Raw genomic sequence first — 22,495 nt, 5'->3', positions numbered from 1 at the left:
CTGGCACAGCAATTTATAAAGTCGTAGTAGAGGACTAGGCTCCATTAAATTGTAATTCTCTTAATGCTGGTGTCATGTAGCTCAATACAAGTTGCACACCTCTGTTGCTGTTAGCAGTATGCCAAAAAACTTTACAGACCACAAAATAGTATTTAATTATGGTATAGGTATTTTGGAGGACTCACCACCGGTAAGTGAAAATGGGGAAGAACACGTACCATGGCCTTAGGTAAACATATCACCAGAATCACTGACAATTAGGAAACTAACTTTGATGATCCACCCTGTACAACAAGGATGTTGGATTTGAGACAATAGATTAACACATCATCTTCATCATCACCATCATCATCATCATCCCGATCCCGACTCACTGATGAATCATTTTACTTCAGTCAGCTAAGTAACTGGTATTAAGTTGGTATTTTAACATTAACTTTAGCTATACTTAGATTTAATTTTAGTTACACTGATTCTAGATTTTACCGGTGACCTGTCCAGGGTGTACCCCGCCTCTCGCCCATTGACTGCTGGAGATAAGCCACAGCACCCCTCGCAACCCCAGTTGGGACAAGCGTGTCAGATAATGGATGGATGGATGGATTTCAGATTTTCGTTGGATATCAAATGTTCTCATTATTAGTGTTGTGTCAATGCCATTTTTTGGCACCGATACCCTATATACCCACACCCTGGCTGTGCAGTATTGACTGATACCATCTGTTAGAAATTTATGTGTGTGTATATATGAAGAACTGAAATAATTGCCATCATGGCTTTTTCAAGCTGCTGCCTACCTTTGTGAAGCAGGAAAAAGACTAATAAAAAGTTAATTCAGTAGAACTTTTTATAGCCTACCTGGAATGGGTAACAATAATTGAATAAACTTTTGGCTCTCAAAACGGTATCGGTGCCCTATTTGTTGGTACTCACCGGTACCACCATTTCAGTGCTGGATCGTTGCCCTGTCCGATACTGGTATCGGTGCAACACTACTCATTATATTGCAAAGGACCTTCAGAGGATGCAAAGTTTTGGACGTACATGCATACATACATGCATACATACATTAACATGTTTTTCTACATACATTCTCCATCCTGAAGTTAGATTAGGCAAAACATAAAGTTTTATTAAGTGATAGATTTTATTCTAAAATGCATTGCTTTTTAATGCAAGCCTGTTTTTTTTTTGCTTACTTTTTTGTGCATTTTGGTAACATTGGAGAAGCACTCCGCCTCCAGCCGGGAAAGACTTATCCGTTTGTTAAATCTATCAACCCAACCGTCATCGAGGTGGCAAGCCTTCCAAAAATCCCCTACTCGGATTGTGAGTTCAGCGCTCGCAGATGCTGAGCTAAAGCTCAGATGAAGAGAGACGGACTGACAATTAGAAGCAGACAAAAACAAGACAGCCCAATCAGATTGATTGAGTCCAACACAGATTTGGTCATGCTTCTCAGTTGCCTGTCATGTTTTTTGTTTAACGGTCTTAGTATTAAATTTCCAGAAGGTTATTTTTTGTTTTATTTTGTCTCTATGGGCATAAGGTACCAGAAACCAATTTGTACAGAACAAATGCCTTTTGTACTGTTTAACAGTTCAGTACCAAAGTCCAAGTGAGTAAAACAGTTGAAGGTGCAGAGGTACATTCCTTAATGGGGGACCGAAAGCAAGTATGTGCCCAGGTTGTAGGATATCTGACCTTAACCATGATTTAAATGTTTGTTATAAAATATCTCCTTTTTCCTGAGCATTAGACACTCTATGCTTTCTAGAACTTCTAATTTTTTTTGTTTTTATTAATTTACTGAATTCACGTAATTTCCAAACATTGTTCCATGTTGTAAACAGATTTTCTATACGCTTCGGTCAAATTTTTGCTTTAAAGTGTGATTTATATAAATACATTTTGCCTTTAAATGTATGTCTGGTATTTAATAAAAAAAATCTAAATTCTTCCTATGTAGTGCATAGCTAATGAAAACAAATGTGGCACATATTAAGAGGAAGTATTACCTGGAAAATAAATACCACATGTTTATATAAGTTGGTATAGTACTATTAAGTACACACAATTCTGAGAGTGCATCAAGCTTTAAAAGTGTCAGAGTTGACCTTAAAATGAGCAGCAGACAACGGAAAAAGAAGTCTTTTTAAATAAAAGGGCTCCTTTGAGCTGACTTGCCCAGCCACATCCTGTGGAAGTAACCACTGCTTTGTTAGCTCACTTCCTTCACTCTGACTCAGAGACTGATCGGACTTTTCACATACCAGGGTGAACGTAAATGGACGTTTTAATTACTGATTAATCCCTAATGTCTAAATATCATTTTACATTTTAGTCCAAAAAGGTAGAATATTTTATCCAAGCACCAAAATAATGGCGGCACCATTTAATCCTTATATGAGCATTTGGATGGGCTGTTTAATGAGTCAACTTTTCTTGAAGTATACGAGCTTGTGGTTCAGTTTCAGCTCTTTGAGTTAGTGTCTCCAAAAGACAATATGTTACCTACAATGTTTCTTCCATTTATATATGAATTATGCCTGTTAAAGGGGTTCAGACAGGGTACAAAGCAATTGATCGATGGATAAATATTGCCCTCTGGTGAACAAGACAAGATCTTCATGCATAAAAAGTGAAATGTTGCTTTTCAGCATTTTTTTTGTTTGTTTTGCTTTTATTGTCATTGCACTGTCACAAGTACAGAGCAACAAAATGAACTCTCTGCATTCAACCTTACCCATTGGAGAGCAGTGGGCGGCCATTTTTCGGCGCCCAGGGAGCAGCATAGGGGTTAAAGGTCTTTGCTCAGGGACCCAGAGTGACACTTTGTTCCTATTATAGTTAATTAATTAGTTATAACCAATTCTGTGTTTTAATGGCACTAAAGTATATTAACTTTCTGTCTTGACAGCTATGTACTGCCAAAATCTTGATAGTGGTCTTAAACCTCATTACTTTGGCTCAGTGTAATCTACATTCTGTGTGATAATGGCTGCTGAAGTAAAAAAAATATTTGCACAAAACAGCAAGTCACTTATTTTATGGTAATGCTGTAATATGAAAAGCTAGCGGGAAACACTAAGAAAAGGGAGTTAACTGCACTAAACATCTCATGGTATTTAGGACAAGAAGAAATGTGCCTAATTGCTTCATTCAAACACTCCAATGTATTCTAAATGAAATAGAAAAAAATAATAAAGAAAAATGGTATTAAAAAGTGGAAAAGGGTTGATTACTGACTGCTGTGTTGTTCCTACAAAACAATATTACAAAAAAATAAAGGTCAGTAAATGTTATGGCCTCTGAACAAACGATTAGACCAAATGTGCAAAAAGAAAAATTGCGTTGAAAGTTTTCCAACTGCTCCTCATTAATAAACCACAATAATAAACAATTATGACATCATTTAAACAAGCTTTTTTTTAGCTTAAATTTTAATATTAACAAGTATAAAAAAAAAAAATATTAATTGACTACATTGTTTTCATTTAGAGTTAGATTTTTTTTTTTTTTATCAATACCATTAATGTTAAAAATAAAAATACACACTGGCTAGAAAGCTTATTCAGCTGCCTTGATTACAAAATATTTCTAACCGAAATCTATTTTCGACTCGTTTCTCACAGTTGTTTTCACATATGAATACTAACCCCATCCTCTCACCATGTGTCCATCTCAAGAGTCGGCAGCTCTGCAAATATAACTTCTAAAATTAATAATAGTTTTATTTTAGAATAAAACACACAAAAAAAAAAACGCTCAGACATCAAAACCCAACAAACTTTATTACAGACATTAAGAGCTGTTTTAGCATGGTACAACAATCATCAACATATTGAATAAATATATATATTTATTAGGGATGCACAATATTGAAATTTTGGCTGATACTGGCCGACAACAGATAGTGATATTTTATTCCTTACCTACTTACTATGTGGTTTGTTCCCTCATGTCCAGTGCATTTATTACAAATAACCGTTTGGCTGTTTCTTTAGTAAAAAAAAACTAAACAATTCATTTATTTTAGCATCTGTGTGACACCCCTGCATCAGGTGACTCGCTGGTGCAGGCGTAATCCTTACCAAAAAAGTAGAAAGTGGGTTATATTCATAGAATTGTTGGTATCCAATAGGTAGTCAATAATGTAAGTTAATATATCGGCCGATACCGGTATCATGCCAATAATATCGTGCTTCGCTAATATATATGATATATCAATAGCTCTGATTTCAAGGTACATAATCAACAAAATATGTATATACCCTGCTGACAAGTGATACAAAGTGCACAAATAAAGTTGGTTCCAGTCTTTTGCATCGACCGACAAGGAAAGTTCCAAAATAAGAAAAACTGCAGAATTAATGCGTACATTCAGAAACTTCTGTCATATGAGGACCAATTTATGGGTTTAAATGAGTTACTTCTAGTAGTAATGGCCCCATGCATCGTATAAAAAAAAGCATCATGCTTGCCAACATAGAAATCCCAACTTGATAAAAACATATTTGGCACCGTATCTTAGCATAGAACATAAAATACATCTCGCAGTACATTGTTAGCATATAGAGGTAATATTAGATTTTGGCACGGTACAAGCACACTCAAGGTTTAAGAAAGTGACTTTTTACATCCTTAAAGACGTTATTAAAAAAGTTTTTAAAGTTCCAAACAAAAACGGTGTATAAAGTAACAATTTCAGTTAAATGGTTCTCCTTGCTAGCTAGGTGCTAGCTTGGCAAACAACAAGCGGCTAAAGTGTCTTGTATTGATGAAATTGTCTGTTTTACGGTCCAAAAAGAACCCAATTTCTGTAGAAAGTTCAAAACTGGTCCGACTCATCAGCGCCATAATGAGTAATGTAAACAAATGGCAACAAATAGTGTGACCTGTTTAAATCCTTTAAGCTAAGATGGTTATATGTGATCATATATTGCACTCTAGAAGTCCTCACTGCACAAAAAAAGGTTGTCCTGGCCTGTTCAAACCATCCAACAAAAAGTTGCTCTATAATTATAGAATTAATAATGTATTCAGTAATACTATGTTTAATATAACATCTTGTGTATATTAACATCAATATATAGATTATTTCAACATTATGATATGAAAGATACATATTTATACATTGCTATAAATATATAGGCACCTGCCGGTGTGGAGCAGTGCCGGATATAACATAATAACTATTCTATTTTCACGTATTCTCATCCGAACAAATACAAATAAAGGCTTTCCGCGCGCGGCTCACGGAGTAAACCGGCTCGAAACTCCGTAGCAAAAATGAATTGAAGCCTCCCATGCACAGAGAGGTTTCAATACAGCTCAAAACTGGTTTCCAAACAGGCCAACAGCAACCTCGACACCCCAGCATGAGAAACACACACCAACAGCGACATCTAGTGCACGAATTGAAGTATGACAGCATAAGCAGGTGTGTTAAATGTGTGTCACTGCAAAAAAGGGGAAAGCACTGTTGTTTTCATTAAACATCAATCAGCAATAAATATTGTCAGAAACGGTCTGAGACCTACAACAATGCTTTACAATCTCTGAAAGGTTTATTTAAACTGACCTAATAGTTTTGCATCAGTATTCTGTCTCAGAGCAGCAGAAACAAGTACGGTATGCACTGGAAACTATGAGTACAGACAAACATCTCCTTAACTCCTGTGAATCTGTGTTCACCTACGTCTGTGGTGGGGCACAGTACTATGTGTTGAGTTGTGAGCGAGTGAGCAAATCCTGCAGGAGAACTCCATGCAAGTGTTATGCCTCAGGCTTGACTGGCAAGCTGCCCTGACTCCTTGGTAACTCCGCTGTATCTTCCACAGATGTACCAAACCACCGATCAGAACCACCGAACCCTAAACAGCAACAAACACGCAACTCTACATGTAAATAGCCTGGTTCCAAAGACATGCAGGCAATGTCCACCATCACGGATAGCTAAATCACCCATTTTAATAACTAACTTTTCGTGAAGCTAATTTGAGCGCAGGAGTTGTCGGGTTAAAAGAAACAAAAAAAATCTCCAGCGGCATGCAAGTTTGCGAAGAAACCCAAAAAAGAAGCTGGTTATCTTATTTGTAACGTAACTCCACGTTTGTCTATGCAAATTCACTCAACATAAGCAAGCTCACGATATCCATATTGACCTTCGATAAGGAAAAACTGCACGAAGCTCTACCTCTATAGCAAGCCAGCTCTCTCAGAATAACCACACAAGCTATTAATAATCTACAATCCTGTTCTAAGACAATCTCCACAAGCTGAAAGCTCACAATTTTAGAAGATTAAAAATAAGAATTCTCTTCAACCTGTTGCAAGAAACGTCTCTCTGCTAACACCACGAAAATCACGCCCCGCTGCTGCTCAAAAAAGAGGATGTTCGCCCCGTTGGGGTAGATGTTAAAAAGAAAAAGATTGCACCCATAATGTACATCAATGAGGGTGGCTCTCACACAGATACCACCAGGTATGACAATGCCAGCACCGTCTGGACTCAGCAGCCACGTGCAGCATACGGCCGCGAGCACGTCCTTCTCCTGCGAGGGGCAAAGGGACAGTACAATGCCCCCCAACGGAGCCCTGACGGGACCATGACTGACCAGAAAAGGAGCCTTGAATGGTCAGGGAGCAGCCTGGTCACCAAACCGTAACATAACGACGTCTAGAGGCCGGTGAGGTCCACGATAGCTTTGATGAAGATGGTGTCGTCGCGGATGTATGAGTTCTTGCCATCTAGCTTGGACAGCGGGCAGAAGAGGGGGCAGCCGCTGGCAATGTTCATCTCGCTCACGGGTCTTTGAAAGGAAGAGGAGGTGACATCGGGTCGGAAGGCGTCGATGATGTGCTCCCTGTTGCTCTGGTCCAGTAGCATCAGCGTTACCTGGGGTTAAAATATGTCAGAGATCCACTTTATATACTCAACTCATGTCGGAAAACCATAAAAAGGTGTTAATCTAAGGAAATGTGTAAAACATCTGGCAGATCTTTGACATATTTGGATCGTTTTGCTGCTCTCCTGTAGTATCTGGTCCCAGCCATGTTAGAGTGACATATGTATTGATTCTGCAGGTTTGGGTTAGGACCATACATGGTGCGTAACAAATGCAGAAACCAAGGAGCTTTACAGTCTCCAATTTTGTATATATTAGCTGTCCTCCTTAACCCTCATAAATTGTATCTATATATCTTAATAAGATAGGGGGAGTGTTGGCCTAGTGGTTAGAGAAGTAAGCTTGCGCTCTGAGAAGGTTGCAAGTACCCAGTTTGATCCCCACAGCCTCCACTCTGGATTCCTGAGCAAAACCCTTGACCCCACACTGCTCCCTGGGCGCTTCACAATGGCAGCCCACTGCTCATAGAGACCAGTTTCTCTGAGCCACTGTTAAAAATTGGATAAACAGGAAAATATACAATTTAAATAAATGTGTGTTGGTCTGTATAACAAATGAGAACCTGCCTACAGCCTTTAATCTACAATCAGAGCAATAAATTAAACATATTCTTATGGTAAAAAATAAAGTGTTGCCTTGGCTTAAATTGTGCTGAAATTGCATTTAAAATCTTTTTGCAACACAAGGTTGCCTTTTTTTTTTTTTTTTTTGTTGTTTCTTACCTTCTGGTTGAAGGGCCATTTGAGCAGCGCGTCACTCAGTCCTCTCATCACCACAAAGAAGAGAGAAAGGTGGCTGCCACGCCCCGTCCCATCTCCATTCAGATAGATCCGCAGGCACATCTTATAGCCATACTTGCTAGTATAAAAAGCTTTAAAAAAAAAAAAAAAAACAGATATTTGGTAGAAAGTCTTTGAGGAAATAGATTTTCTCACCCAAAGCTGTTGTTGGGAAAGTTTAAATGTGTACTTTAGGCTTCTAACTCTACATTACATTTCATCTTTTCATTAAACAAAAGGTGCATTTTGCAAAAGAGCAAAGATGACACTGATGCTTCTCCATTAGAATCTACTAGCTGATCAATGAAAACATTTATTATAAAAAAATATTCTTACCTGGTGAGAACATGGCAGGAGCCCGACCAGCGATGGCATCTTGTCGTTTTTTGGCAAAGTCTGAAATCCTCCAGATGAAGACGCCATCAAAAGTAGTGGCAGACATTTCCCTCAGCCGGCCCTCCATCTCGACCACCGTGAGGTCTTTCAGCCCCACGGTCCTCTCCAGCTGTCGCACCTGGAAAAGTAGGGCAGCCATTACCAAACTTTCAATGTTAACTTTTGTGGTCGGAAAATTTAGATTTATTTAATTTCATATATGGATTTATGCTATTTAGGTTTTTTTACTCAGTCTGTTTCAACCTGCAGGGCCACACAATGCCTGAGTAAGGGGTGTTTGTAGACAAAGACATATTTGTTCCCATAACACACTTCTTTCAAAAGGTTTATTCATAACCTGTTACTGTTTAACCATAGTGTCTGTCATTTGTTTTGACTCTGACTGGTTTCCATTATTGTAAGTATGGGGGAACGAACGCTGCCCAGATCAGAACAGGGCTGATTACCAGGCAATATGGAGGGTATGAGGTCTTGTTCTTTCTTTGCAAAGATGTAATAAAATGCAGACTGAGTGAAATCCATCAATCTTCGTTTATTTAACTGCAGTGAATAGGTGACAACTTTTTTTCCCACAACATGTTTAATGGTTTAAATAAGTCATAACTATATATTGTTAAAAAATGAGAATCCTTATCAGATGCACTTAATATGCTGCATTATGGGACTTTGTATACGGTGCAAGTTGAACTTTACTGCCTCATTTAGCAATATATTCAAGTGCTTGCAGCAATACATTGTGCTATAGGTGGAAACTAAATACATAATTCTGCACAAAACAAACAACACAATATGCTGTCTGTAACATGTTGAAATTAAATCAATGAATGCAAGAGTTTGTGTATGGATTATATCTTACCTAACCAGCCAGACTGTCTTATGTTCTGTCAGGAAAGGAGTAGGTAGGGCAAATTTCAAAGGCAAAATATGGAGGTAATGCAGAAATGTATTTTCTGTAAAGAAATCTGCTTACAGCAGCCAGTTGGGCATCATTTAAAGATCACTCTATTGAGCTGCAGTCTTGATTGTTGCGGCTAAAGAAAAGCGCAGCCCGCCTCCTGCTCTGTGATTGGTCTGATCTGTTTTAGACCGCTAAGTCTTGAGCCTTATACCAGATCAATTTACGCCCTGTGTCAGTCAGTCTGGCTGGCCAGGCTATCAAACCCTAAACATCTGACAAAAACAAATTACACGATGCTTGTATGATAAACATAATTAGTCTGCAAATTATAATTTCTAATTCTAAATTCATTTTACATTTTATGATGGATGATGGTGATTTAAATCAGCAACCTTTTCCCTGTTTTAGCTCAGTTTAAGCAACACAAATTGATATTTTTCTGGTCAACTGCTATTTGGAGCCCATTTTAAATGGTGCATTCCACAGGAGGGGCATGAGTCACATGATTAGGACTCGAGGCAGACTTAACTCATTCATTTTGTGACTTAAGACTTAAAAAAAATGTTCAGAGACATGCGACTTTAATTGGAAATTTTCACCAATGACTTGTGTACTTGAAGATATAAAGTTTAAAACACTCATTAATTAACTAGTGAATACCATTAATTGATTTCACTCCTCACATATTAACAAACGTAGACTGTGTCTTGGTCTTTTCACCCTTTGTACGTATGTGTGAGTGAGCTGCAGTATAGCCAATCAAATTATGAAGATTAAAACTGTACAATAAACAAAAACAAGATCAACAGAGACAACAGTTATTTCTTAAATTCTAAACGACTTAAAAAAAATCTAAATGCAATATGCCAAACCTACTTTATATGACATATGAAGTTTGGTAAGAAACAGCAGGAGACACTTTTCTTGTGCAGTGAGATCGCAACTTTAACTAACTTCACCTTAGCAAATGTCCATTTACAGTCGTTTTATGTTGTGATGTTTGGGTTGTTTGTTTTTTTAGGCACTAGTGGCCTTTATTTCTATCCTTTTTAACCCTGAATCACAGCTGCGGCCCTCATTTCATGTTTTTAAAGTTAGACATTAAAGGATCTGTTTTTCTTTTTCACTTTTAAAATATACGTACTTGAAATTTGAGGTTTTAGACCTGAGTCACCTGTTTTAAATACTGACTCTGACTTGACTGTTTCTACTTAGAACTTGAGGATGAAGACTTAAAATCTACTACAGACATACAAAACAAGGACTAGCTCTACTTTCCAGGTCTACTTTCTACTTTCCCTCAAAGTCCAAATTTCCAAGTTGAACAATGGGAAACTCTTCAATCACCCCTGATGGGAAAACTCCAATTACGTCAGTTTTTCCAGACAAATTTCTTACCAGCATATTTTTTAAATTAAACTGGCAATGAACATACAAAACTTTTCTCCAATGAAAAATGTATTTTTACCTCAAGCACTTTGTATTTACTATACTGTCAGTCAACATATTTCTATAGAGAAAAGTAGAAGCATTTAAGGTTAGCTCAGACTCAAAGCCAGGTCACATGACCATTGCAGCAACACATCTGACCCTCTCTACAGTACTTCTATAAGCAAGTTTTTGCAAAAAGCGGCTTGCATCAATACAAGCTAAAAAAAAATTTTTATATCTCATATTAAGCTCTTATTGGGTCAAAACTTATGCAGTTCTGCCTAACAACATCAGCAAATAACCAAACTATAGTTCAGATTTGAGAATTGAATGCTTGGTCGGCCATACAAGGTTCTTTCAGGTTTAGTTTGTTTTCTTTACTTTAGGTGAGGTTAAGCAGAAAAACACATTTTTGTATTTTGGGATTTAATAAAATAATACTATAATAATTGAACTTTATTGATCTCACATTGGATAAATCTACATCTGCATTTAAGCCAACCACTTGGAGAGCACAATCGTGGGGCGCCCGTGGAGCAGTGTGAGGTTAAGGGTCTTGCTCGAACCATGAACCTCAGGATTCCAAGCTCTATGCCCTAACCACTAGGACGCCACTCCCCTTTTGAAAACATCTACTCAGCAACATCAAGTCTAAAGAAATCAAGGTAGAAATTAATCAACCAAGACAAGAAGCTAATCCTAATAATGGCACCCTGGGTGATCATAGAGTGGGCAAAATAAGTTAACAATAAAACTTTTCAAAGAATCCTATGATGTTCAAATGTTTTATTCTAATAAATATGGTTTTTAAAACTTCACCCAGGCTGCAAATGTTAAGAGGATATATTAAACACATTATTATCATCTTATATTGCTAATGGCAGCCAGCTGGGTTTCTGAGCAAAGCATTATATAAAACTCGTTTACAACCGTTTTGGGACATATCTGAGTACGTAATCTGTCGCCATCTTTAAGGTGTTTAGTGAAGGCCCCGAGTAGAGCCAAAGATGCCTCAAACTTCCACATATGGATTTTAAATTTGAACTGTGGGAAAATACTTACAAGTGGTACTTTTCTGGAGTAAATATAAATTACATTTACTTTTCGTTAGAGAACTTTGGCAGGAAGAGTTCGCCACTGGTGCTGCATCACTCCCACAACTGATGTCCTACCTTATTACTAAGAGCCTCAATCTTGTCTTGGTCCAGTTTATGCTGCCGGTTGCTGGCCTCCATGGTTGTGGCAAACCTCTCCACCTCTCGGTTAAGAACACACACCACATTTTCGAACGTCCCCGCTTTGACCTCGAGTTCGGTGCATCTGCGGCCAAGCTCGGCCACCTTGGTCTTCTCACTGTGGAGCTGAAGCTCCAGTGCTGCGCCCACTGAGCTGGGCAGGGGTGTGAACGAGGTAGACACAGAGAGAGTTGGAGGAAGAGTTGGAGGTGGAGGGAGAGGAGCCGATGCAGGTGGGCCAGAGGGGCCGGTGCCAGAGGAGGAGGAAGAGGAGGCGGCAGCTCCCTGCACGGGAGGCCCAGAGGAGGTGGTGCTGAGCTGGGAGACTCTGGCCTCAAGTTCCCTGAGGGATTGTTGGAGTTCTAACAGTTTGTGTCCGGCTATTTCCAGTCCCTGGGGCTGCAGGCCCTCCATGCTCACTTTCATCCCCATAATGTAGTGCAGGAGCAGGTTAAGGTGCTCATAGGCGTAAGCGCGTTCATGATCATGAATCTTCTCTTTCTCAACCTAAAGAAATGGAAAGATAATGAATAATATTGAGGAAAGTACATTAGATTTCTAATCAGTTTGCTGCTAATATTAAGCTTTCTTTTTCTTTTGTATCTAGAATTTTGTTTATAATATGGTCAACTGATGACAGAATTGGATGTTGGATATAAAGTCAGAAATCTACTCTTTAAAAAAACTGCTATTATTCTGAAATCTAGCCAGAACTAGGAGTAAAACATCACAGGCAAGATGTCCTAAAAAGTAGCCAAATCACAGGCAGTTTACTTTCTTCGGTTGGTTTCACCCTTAAAGTGATAAAAGTTGACATGAGTGCACAGAAACAGCTCCAAAGATGAATAAAGGAGAATCTACAGGCATATAAAAACTAAGACATGCCTTTGACAGTTTGGGGGTCTTATGGCATTGAATCTGCACACATTAGATGTTCAGTAACCACCTGGAGAGGAGTCTACATGCATATGTTGTAAATAAAACTGCTTGTTATGAGTATTTATTACACATGAGCACTTTTGGCAAAATTCTGACGTCCTAACATCTTTCTTCTTATTTACTATGATTAACTTCTTGTCGAAATGTCTTTAAGAGTAGATTTGTGTATTGCAAAGTGGATGGTTGTTTGATTGATTTAACCCTCCTTACTAAGCTATGGGTTTCTGTAACTCATCCAGAGGTACCAAGGGCCCTGTGCACAGTTCTCTGACCTTAAGCTGAGCTGTGTGATGTTCAGAGGTATGGTAACTGTTTTATGAGCAAAACCTGCAGCAAACTTCTCTATAAATGCCTCCTGTGTTACTTGGAAGTTGGTCTTTATGACTCTATCAACTCCTTCAACAGGGCTGTATTTATGCTGATTCTTAATTTAACACAGATGGACTCTATTGACTTATTAAATTACCTCTAAAGGGTGTTGGATGAGATGCATTCTTTTAAGGGGTACCAGAATAGATGAAGTTGAACAAGCCTTTTAGAAATTACTCGGAAAGAATAAACACTACATTATAAATGTATTGCAACATGCCAAAATGTGACTTTTAACTGTTACCACAGGGACAAAATCTGGACATTTAACTAAGGGATAAATCTTGGGGCTACTTACAGACATGTCACATCCAACGACATGAAATCGACATGGAGTTCGGAATTTACTGCAGAGTTTGATATGGTCCACATACTAAAGTAAAAAGAGAGACATTATTTTATAATATTCAACAGACTTGGAAAGTTTCAGCAAGCAACAAACCAACACTGAAGACAATTCTCACTAACTAATGTTTTATTGTCACTTAAAAGAAAAAAAAAAAAAGACTTCTTAAAATTATTGTATCAAAGTCTTCCTTTTTTTACCTATGGATGGACAGACAGGTGGATGGATAGACGCAGATGGATGGATGGATAGACAAACAGATGGACAGAAGGATAGATAGATGAACAGACAGTTGGATGGAGGGATGGATGGCAGGACGGACAGAAGGACGGATGGGTTGATGGATTGACGGACGGAAAGATGGACGGATGGATGGATGGACAGATGGGCAGATGTATTGATGGACGGTAAGACAGACGGATGGATGGATTAATGGATGGATAGACAGATGTATGGATGGACAGACAGATGGATGGACATCTTGATGGATGGATGGACAGATGTATTGATGGACAGTTGGACAGACGGATGGATGGATGGATTAATGGATGGCTTGATGGATGAATGGACGGAAAGATGGATGGATGGACGAATGGATGGAGGGACAGAGTGATGGACGGACAGATTGATGGATGGGTGGACAGACGGATTGATTGACGTCTTGAACGATGGATGGACAGATGGGCAGATGTATTGATGGACGGTTGGAAAGACGGATGGATGGATGAATTAATGGATGGATGGACAGATGTATGGATGGACAGACTTATGGATGGACATCTTGATGGATGGATGGACAGATGGGCAGATGTATTGATGGACAGTTGGACAGATGGATGGATGGATGGATTAATGGACGGACAGATTGATGGATGGACAGATGGATGGATGGATTGGCGGCTTGATGGATAGACAGACGGATTGATGTATGGATGGATAGACTGATGGATGGATGGACGGATTTATGGATGGACGGACGGATGGATGGAGGGACAGACTGAAGGACAGACGGATTAATGCTTTTAATAATTCAATAGGTATTAAACTCTCCAAATTCTAATGATTTTTTTCCATAAGTTTGTTTCTCTGACCTGTTTCTTGGATAACAATTTAAACATACATTTTTGTATTAGTATCTTGAGAAGTATTAAGATAATATTGTATTTTCCAATGGTACCTTCTCCCTGGGTATTTTTTTCTTGGCACAGCCTTCACAGATCATCGGATACTTAGGGCAGATCTCATCATGCGCCTAAAAAAACCAAAGGGTCACAATTCTTTTAGCTGCAAACAAGCTTACTAACACAGAGCTGGAAGCCACCCTGTGCCCCTTCCCCTCAACAAATCTAAATGAATGATTTCCAACCTTGATGTTTTTGAAGTGAAACGGCTCCTTGCAGTACTTGCAATTGAGCGTCCTCTCCGGGCACTCCCGCTCGTTGTGGCGCTCCTGCTCGTTGAAGCGGATCCGTTCTTTGCAGGAGGGGCAGGGGATGATCATAAACTCACACTTCCCCTCGTGATTCATCTGTGGGAAGAGGAGCTCATGCTGAAGGGAAGCGGCAGATCGGTAACACCCTCAGCTATGCAAATACATGAAGGAACTGTGCAAACATTTCTGCTACTTTAAAGGTTTTGATTCTGATCCCTCCTCTAGTTGCAGTGCAACAGACCAAACAAACAGTGAGGAGTCATTAAAAAGATTAGGGCCCTGCTGTACTCTGCATGCGTAAAGGCATGCACTTGGAAATTCCCCCAAATACACTATTTACAGTATAAACACAGTTTGCGCATTAACAGATGCACATACCATTCCCTGATTGAAACTACCGGTTTATTTATTCTATATTCATTATATGCTTAACCTCTACCTTTTACCTCACAAACAGTTTAACAGACAGCAAACACAGCTGAAAACGTGAGAGCCTTCATCACTACCTTCATTGCTGCTGGATGTTAGTAAACATCTATTATGCAGATTTAGTTAGGAAACCAATGATTGCTTTAAAAAATCAGGTAAAATGCAGGACTTCCTGTCAGGTGCTGGAGCAGTAATGGAGAGGTAAACATTCCAGTGCCCTCCAACGATAAGCAGACAAGAATAATACCTGATTGAAAAACCTGTTGTGGGTTCTACTGATAGATGGATGGATTTATTGTGAGTGCTAGGATAACATTACTGATCAGGAGGCCATTGGGCTTAAAGGTATGAAGCTAAATTGGGTCCTTTAAGTTTGTTACAATTATATAATAATAATAATAATAAGACTTTATACCAGAAATAAGCCATTTCAGATTTGATCTGTTTTGTTTGTACTTTTTTTTCCCAAAATCTGTTCCTGGCCGTTTCTCAATATGCATACAGTTTGTAAATTGACTGATTTAGTGGATAAAATAAGTTCCAATGTTAAGAGGAGCATGACAATCAGCCGAGCTCAGAGGGCAACCACAGCCAGGGCTAATGTTAGCCCGTCTGCAGTAGCCCTCTCTCGGCATAGCCGTGTGTGAATTACCACTGGCTCTGATGGCAGTTTTTTGTTTTATTTGGCAAAATGTTTTTTTGAATTGGGTTTATTTGATAATTATTCCCTCACTGTGTTACTGTGTTTTTGTCAAAAACATACTTGGCAAGAACACGGGTCCATATTTTGCGTCCTTAGGAATTGAGAAACGGCCGTTGTTTGGACTTGGAGGCGGAGCCTAAGATTGCTGCAGTGTGGATTCATGAATGACAGTTTAACATGGAGGAACTGTGGGAATGTCTTGAAAACATCACAGATATTCTATGTTTCCTTGACCAGTCTTGATAGCACACCATCAAAAAAAATTATACCTTACAGATTTACGCTGTTTATGCCAAAACCACTTCAGTCTCTATTGGCGACTTCCAATGCTCTTATATACCCCTTTCACACTGGCTGAAAAACCAGTTTAAACCTGGGAAAAATCAGCTTTTAATGGCAGTGGGAACTGCCACTAAAAGCGCGTCTCTAGAGAGGTAAAATGACTTGGCTAGCGACTTGTGTTTAAATGGTTCTGATTGGCATGCTGTAGAAAAACCTGATTTCCGTCGCACTGTTGACATCATCGATTCTCACCCAGTGTGATTAAGAAATGCAGTGATGGGGGACAGTGATGGGGGAGAATCGCCAAAAGCCGATTGTTAGCGGGTCTACCCGGGTTTTAAAAAAACCCGTGTTTTCAGTGGGACAGCAGCAATAGCAAAGCAGAGGAATCATCGGCTCATTCTAGATAAACATGCAAGATCCAAATTCAGAAATAAATAGTGTCCTACACTGTGTTGCGTGCAACGCCTATTCCCAGTTTACCTCGTACTCTTTAATAGTGCCTTTCCAAGTACAGTCTTCATTGATACAAACAGCGGACAAGCTTTCAACTTCCCTTCTTACAGCGTTGTCAGGAAATGCCTGGAAAACATTGAAGAATAAAACAGGACAAACATTTCGTCAGATTTTATTCTTTAAAATTACCATAAAAAGTAAAAAAATACAACAAAATCATACAGTTGTAAATGTTCTAAATTCTACGATCATGATAATAATTGTGATGTAATTGTTAATGATTTCTTTACAATCATCTTAAAGCTTCCAGAACATTAGGAATATTAAACTAGCATTTACACCGAAAGGTTGAAGAAAAAGGGCCTAAAATCAAAGCTTTGGCAATAAGGTAAGCATTCATTCCTAACATGTAGCTATACTCACGCATCCTTGTTTCAAAACCGATGTAGGCTCCTCGAAAATATCTTCTTTAATGCAGGCGTTGCATTTCTGGGGTCCATTACTGCAAAGATTTAAAAAAAAAATCTCTAAATACATGCATCAGCAGGCAGTCATAAAGGAGGGTAAGAATTTATATCCTTTATGCTCCCTTATAGCAAATTATGGTCAGTTTAATATATAAAGAGAAGAAAATACACTACACGGATATTATTTTTTCTTTTGACCGACTGATTCGGTCTGAACTCGTCTTCGATGAGCAGCTTTCAAACATTTGCTTAGCAGATCCCCGTAGAGGCCGCTAAGTATAATTCTTTGTTTTAACAAGCTGAGATTAATTTTTGTAACAATACGGAATCTGACATTGAATCAGAAAACATCGGGAGCAGATTTAAAAAAAACACATGAACGAATCGACCCCCCAATGCTCGTGCAGGCGGGAGGACCAGTGACATCACTTGAACTCAGTCACGTTACCTATGGCCATGGTCGGTCTGCGAGTTACTCTCTAGTAGCTCTATACGGTACTAATTGTGATTCCCGTGTGTTTTTTGTTGGTTATGACAACGCGGTCGGCAACTACCAAACTCGACACCAACAAAGCAAGGACTTGTTAAGACCCCTCTATCCTCCACCCGCTATTCTGGCTTCACTCAACTTCGTTCAAGGAAACATGACTTTGACCATCAAAGCCCATGCTGTCAATGTAATGCTTTGTAAAAAACATGTTTTGCTTGTTTGGGTATGCTTTTGCTCGATTTCCTACATGGGTTTGTTTTGCAACCACAAGCGTTGCTGCTCTAGCTGTTCACTCCCGTATCGCAATGTCGCTATCAAGACGGCCTTCGACTTGTTAAAATATTTAAATCCCTGTGGTTTGAATGTTGCCAAGTCACTGATGGCACTAGTTGTTATCCTTTTTGAAACTTTCAGCCTTTTGGAAACAATGGTTCAATTGGGCAATAGCAACAAAGCAGTTCCTGCTGTTGAGATTGCTACTAAATTGTCATGGGAAGCTAGCCACTGTTATGTTGTTGTTAGCTCTTATTATGAGCACTCGGAAGGCTTGCTTCATTATCGATCTCGGAAACATCCGAACACCTCGACAGACATTCATCTGTTTTGAAGGCGTGGTTTCGAGGGGGGGTCTGAAGGGAGACGCATGGTTGTGCATTTTCAAAAATATAGCCTGCTGGAACCGCTTTTCCAAGATCTCCTACGGCACAGTTAAGTGTAGATTTATTTAGGATACAAAATATTTGTATGCATTTAACATCTAAATTTTCCCATTTACAAATAGAAATATAGCAGGTTTTTAAAGTATTGAATTTGTGGCACTTTTGGCTTTCCATACCTGCTCCTGCCACAACTGATCCTATTCACAGACTCCTGCTGGTATGAGCACAAAATGTTACGGTCAAAATCTTTCTTTAGCAGTTAAAGTTCTACAGCAGAATTGTCTATTTATTCATGTAAAAAAACTATTAGAAACAGCGAGTCTCGTAACGTTACCTTGGAGAGGTCCTAGCTATAATTTTATCTAGGAAAGATACAAAACACAGACCCCCTACTGAAACTACTGAGTTTTGAGACATCAGAGCGACGGCCTGCACAGAGAGCAGGATGCCTGCAGCTAAGAGCGATCGACGTTAAGCTGTACCTGCGGCTTGAGGCGTGTTCTTCAGGAGAGAGTCACAGATTTCTTTATAGTGATAGAGCCATTTGCTGACGAAGGATGAGGGGAAATTTCAGGCTCCATATTTTTCTGTCTCTACCTGCAACGCATTGAGCCTTATGCATTTTACCGCTAAATAAACTTTTAAAAAGCCAAACCAGTTTGTGAGAATGTGAGAATACTGCATGTCGAATAGGAAGGAAATAAAAGATAGAAACAAAAAAGATTTTATGTAACCTCATTATTTCTTTATAAGCTTTTTTTTGAGAATAAAAAAAATATTTGTCACCATCAGTTGATCGGAGGAGCTGGTTCTGGGTCCTAATTTTATATATATAGGTTTCCAAGCTTTATTACTTTAAAGCATAAAAAAAAAAAAAAAAAAAAAAAAAAAAAAAACGAGAGCCAATGTAGAAGTTCACTGATGGATTCTTCACAAAAATAAGTTCACCAGCCTGCAGGCCTTCAGACAATAAAAACAGAATAAACGTGATAAATGTACATCATCTGGATGTAGAAAATGTAATAGTTATAAGCTTGAATTCTTCTCATTTGTTGCAGCCATTCCCCTCCTTATGGATCACAGTCATAAAACAAACCCATGAATTTTGTCTCAATGAAATGCAGCTCCAGATCAATTTTATTGCTTTCTGTTGCTGGTCTCCACCACCTCCTGAGGGAAATATCTGACTCTGAATTCACCAGTAATTTAGTCAGTGAGCTGCTTGGTGCCTTAGCTTACAGTTCTGTAGGTCTCAAAATGATGCTGCGGGATAAAATCAAAAGTTTAAACACTTTAAAGTGCAAGTTTAAAAAATTCTAACAAATATATCTGAAGGTATTTTAAACATATAATACCTTCCGCTGATTTTATTTATGGGGTACACAAATGAAGAACTTTGACAGAAACAATAGCAAATTGTGATATTTTGGGGCCTCTGACCTCACAGTCCTGTTGAAGCAGTAGGAGCAGAAGCGATGTCCACACTGGGCTTGAAAGGGCCGTCTCAGGATATTGTGGCAGCAGTTGCACAGGTGCTTGTCCTCCAGCTTGTTGCCCAGGATTTTCTTGGGGTAGCCGGGTTTATTGCTCTCCATGGACGACGGAGGGGACGGTTCCTGTGTGGCCATGGCGTCTGTTTACACGTCACACCTGGAAAAGGTCCAAACAAAGCAGAGCAGAGAAAAATAACCTTGACTTTTAATAAAGATTGAAGACACTTAGATGTATTTCTCTGGGTGTATAGGTCATTCATTACTCGATGGCAAAATTAGAAGCTCTTAAAGTAAAAGTATTTTTCTAGCACAGTTTAACGATTCTTTTTAACTAGGAATTCTGGGTCCTGGAGAGAAGTTGACCCACAGCACCATAGAACCTCAACTATACTTATCAATAATTATACAGGCTTTTACAATTTGCTTTGCAGTAAACGCAGCTTCGGTGTTTTTTCACAAAACTAAATTTCCTATCTTTATATATTCGATCAAGGCACAGTTACAGTTGAAGCCCCATATCAGAAGAAGTTAGGAAATTCCAGCAACTTTGAATGAGTTCCAGAATTGCTTAGAAAATTGAGGCTTTGTTCTAGAAGAGAAAATAAGCTTTTTTCTATTCTTCAATTATTTTCAACCAAATAAAGCATCCTGGCCTTATTTAAATCTGAAAAAAGATCAAAGGAGCATCTATCACAGTGGGAAGGAACAAAACTTGAACTCTTCGGCCAAAATCCCAGAGGAGAGGAGGAAGGTCAATGCACATCATCACACGACCCACCCACAGTGACATATGGCGGTGGCAGCATCATGATGTGGGGCTACCTCTTTTTAGCATAACCCTGAGTTAAAGAACACATCTAAATCCACATAAAGATTAGGAAAATTATAGATCTGCAATGTCTGAAGCAGAGACAAGACCTAAAACTCTGTGGCATCTAAGACGAAGAGGGCAGTGGAGAGTCTCAAAATCTAGACTTGGAGAAATTTTATAAGTGGAGCAAATAATGCAAATTTAAGAGTCAGAATGTTTTAATCAAATCAACATGTTGATTAACAAAGTGTTACTATAAAGATGAGTCGACAAAGATTTGAAAAGAGAAATCATGATCACCAGAACCTGACATCTTTGAAGAACAACAGCATTCAAGATCTAGTGGTTGTTCTCCAACTGGGAGAACTGGAATTTCATTACCTTCCCTTCCTTTCCATCTCGTTGTGCATATTTCTGCTTATGCTTTGCACTGCTATCCTATGAAATGAAGGTGTTGGATTCAAATGCCAGACGGTGGCCTGTCTGCATGGAGCACCCATGTTCTTCCAGTGTGTGTGTGGGTTTTATAAATGTTCCTAGGTCTGATTATGGTATAGATGGTTTGTTGAATGTCATATTGCCCTGTAAAGGCCATCAGACCAGGGTGTACCCCAAAATATCTCCTACTGACCTATGGAGATTGCTATCATTATCATCTCTTTTTCATCTGTAATATGATAATAAATGTTTTTTTAGCTATTGTAAACATGCCTTGGCTTTTTTTTCTCCATAATCTGTGTGCTGAGCTCACTTACTTGTATATAGTTAAAAGCAACTATCAATCAGTGACCCTAATATATGTTATATTGTTGTAATTTAATCTATACATTAATCAACAGTTTGTAAATAAACCATATTTAATTGCTTTTATTAAGCCTTCTCTGCAGCACCCTCTGGTGTGTGGATGACAGATTGTATAGTTTGTTTATGTCTGGAACCAGTTGCTCATTAAGCAAAAGGTTTGCATGTGAAATTATGTCAAGTTTTAGGAAACAAAGCTCAGTTGTTCTGACTTTGGTATGATTTCTAAACACTCAGGTGATGAAAATTCTAGTTTTCTTTTACCTTTTTTAAAGCGATAGAACAATAAAGGGCTCCATCTTGATAAATATTTACTAAATTAGTGGCTTATCTCAAACATGTTCCTATTTAGGGGTTGATCACTTTGTGTTAGTATTTAAGGTAAAAAGAATAATAAAGTTTTGCATTTATTTCATATTTTCCTTAAAGCTGCAGAGATATTGTACCATGTCTTTAAGGTTTTCTCTGTAATGAATAGTGTTTCCTTCTCCTGTAGGATGCCAGCTGAGAGGCCCACACCCTTTGTTTACATTTCCACTCTGCATCCATGGCTCCATCCTCTTCAGCAGGAACAGACTGCTGGGGATCTCCCCTGTTTTTTTCCTTTCAGCCTGCCCAGAAACGGAGCAGCCAGGCTGCACATCCATTGTCTCTGTTCCTCTTCTTGCTTCTCTCCTTCCTTGTCGCTGTTGCTAAGCTATCAGCATCCTTTAGTGAGTGGTACCCTCAGCAGGCAGCCACGCCCCTTTAAAATGTGAAGCTTGCTTTCTGTGACCAACAATTTAACAGAAAAATATTTCTTTTTCTTTGTAAATGTTGTAAGGAGCAGGGGAGTTCGCACTTACCAGCGGATTTAGTCTAAACTGTCATCCCGCGCCGAGGCAGTGAAATCCCCTTCCCAGCTTGCAGACTCACGCTCGTGGGCTGTGCCGATATTATATGTGGTGTCGCATCCGGCTCGAGGTGTTTTTTTCAATGTTAGCCACATAATACAGATGTGGTCCCCAAACGCGATGGCTGTTATTGTCCAATATCGCCATTGCACTTTCAGACTGGGCGTTACGTCATGCGGGGGGGCTGAACGCGGGTTGACAGGCAGACGAGCTGGGAAGGTGGTCCGCTGATTGGCTGGGGACCGAAGAGAAGGCGGGCCCGCTGATTGGCTGGG

General features: G+C 39.1%; 1 protein-coding gene across 1 annotated transcript; it reads right to left on the bottom strand.

The window, feature by feature from the left end:
- Positions 1 to 3,775: 3,775 nt before the first annotated feature.
- LOC119788282 (TNF receptor-associated factor 2-like) lies at positions 3,776 to 22,421 on the bottom strand. The gene is made up of 11 exons (XM_038292520.1): positions 22,173 to 22,421; positions 19,663 to 19,872; positions 17,030 to 17,108; positions 16,634 to 16,732; positions 14,671 to 14,832; positions 14,482 to 14,556; positions 13,257 to 13,331; positions 11,588 to 12,157; positions 8,027 to 8,204; positions 7,634 to 7,782; positions 3,776 to 6,901 (listed from the first exon to the last, which is right to left on the bottom strand). Exons 2-11 carry the CDS (start codon positions 19,848 to 19,850, stop codon positions 6,683 to 6,685), a joined length of 1,794 nt encoding a protein of 597 aa, XP_038148448.1. The 5' UTR covers positions 19,851 to 19,872; positions 22,173 to 22,421; the 3' UTR covers positions 3,776 to 6,682.
- Between the last annotated feature and the right edge of the window lie 74 nt (positions 22,422 to 22,495).

This window comes from Cyprinodon tularosa, unplaced genomic scaffold (assembly GCF_016077235.1).
Source record: "Cyprinodon tularosa strain WSP-4 unplaced genomic scaffold, ASM1607723v1 ctg313, whole genome shotgun sequence".
NCBI classification, from domain to species: domain Eukaryota; kingdom Metazoa; phylum Chordata; class Actinopteri; order Cyprinodontiformes; family Cyprinodontidae; genus Cyprinodon; species Cyprinodon tularosa.
The sequence above is the reverse complement of the archived record's forward strand: the minus strand, read 5'-3'. Positions and strand labels throughout refer to the sequence as shown.

Excerpts from the sequence above, each read along its gene's own strand:
- LOC119788282 (XM_038292520.1), bottom strand. The coding sequence starts at position 19,850 with ATGGCCACACAGGAACCGTCCCCTCCGTCGTCCATGGAGAGCAATAAA. Across the intron at positions 16,733-17,029 it reads CGGTTTTGAAACAAGGATGC|GCATTTCCTGACAACGCTGT; the intron begins GTGAGTATAGCT and ends AATGTTTTCCAG. Across the intron at positions 12,158-13,256 it reads TCGTTGGATGTGACATGTCT|GTTGAGAAAGAGAAGATTCA; the intron begins GTAAGTAGCCCC and ends CCATTTCTTTAG.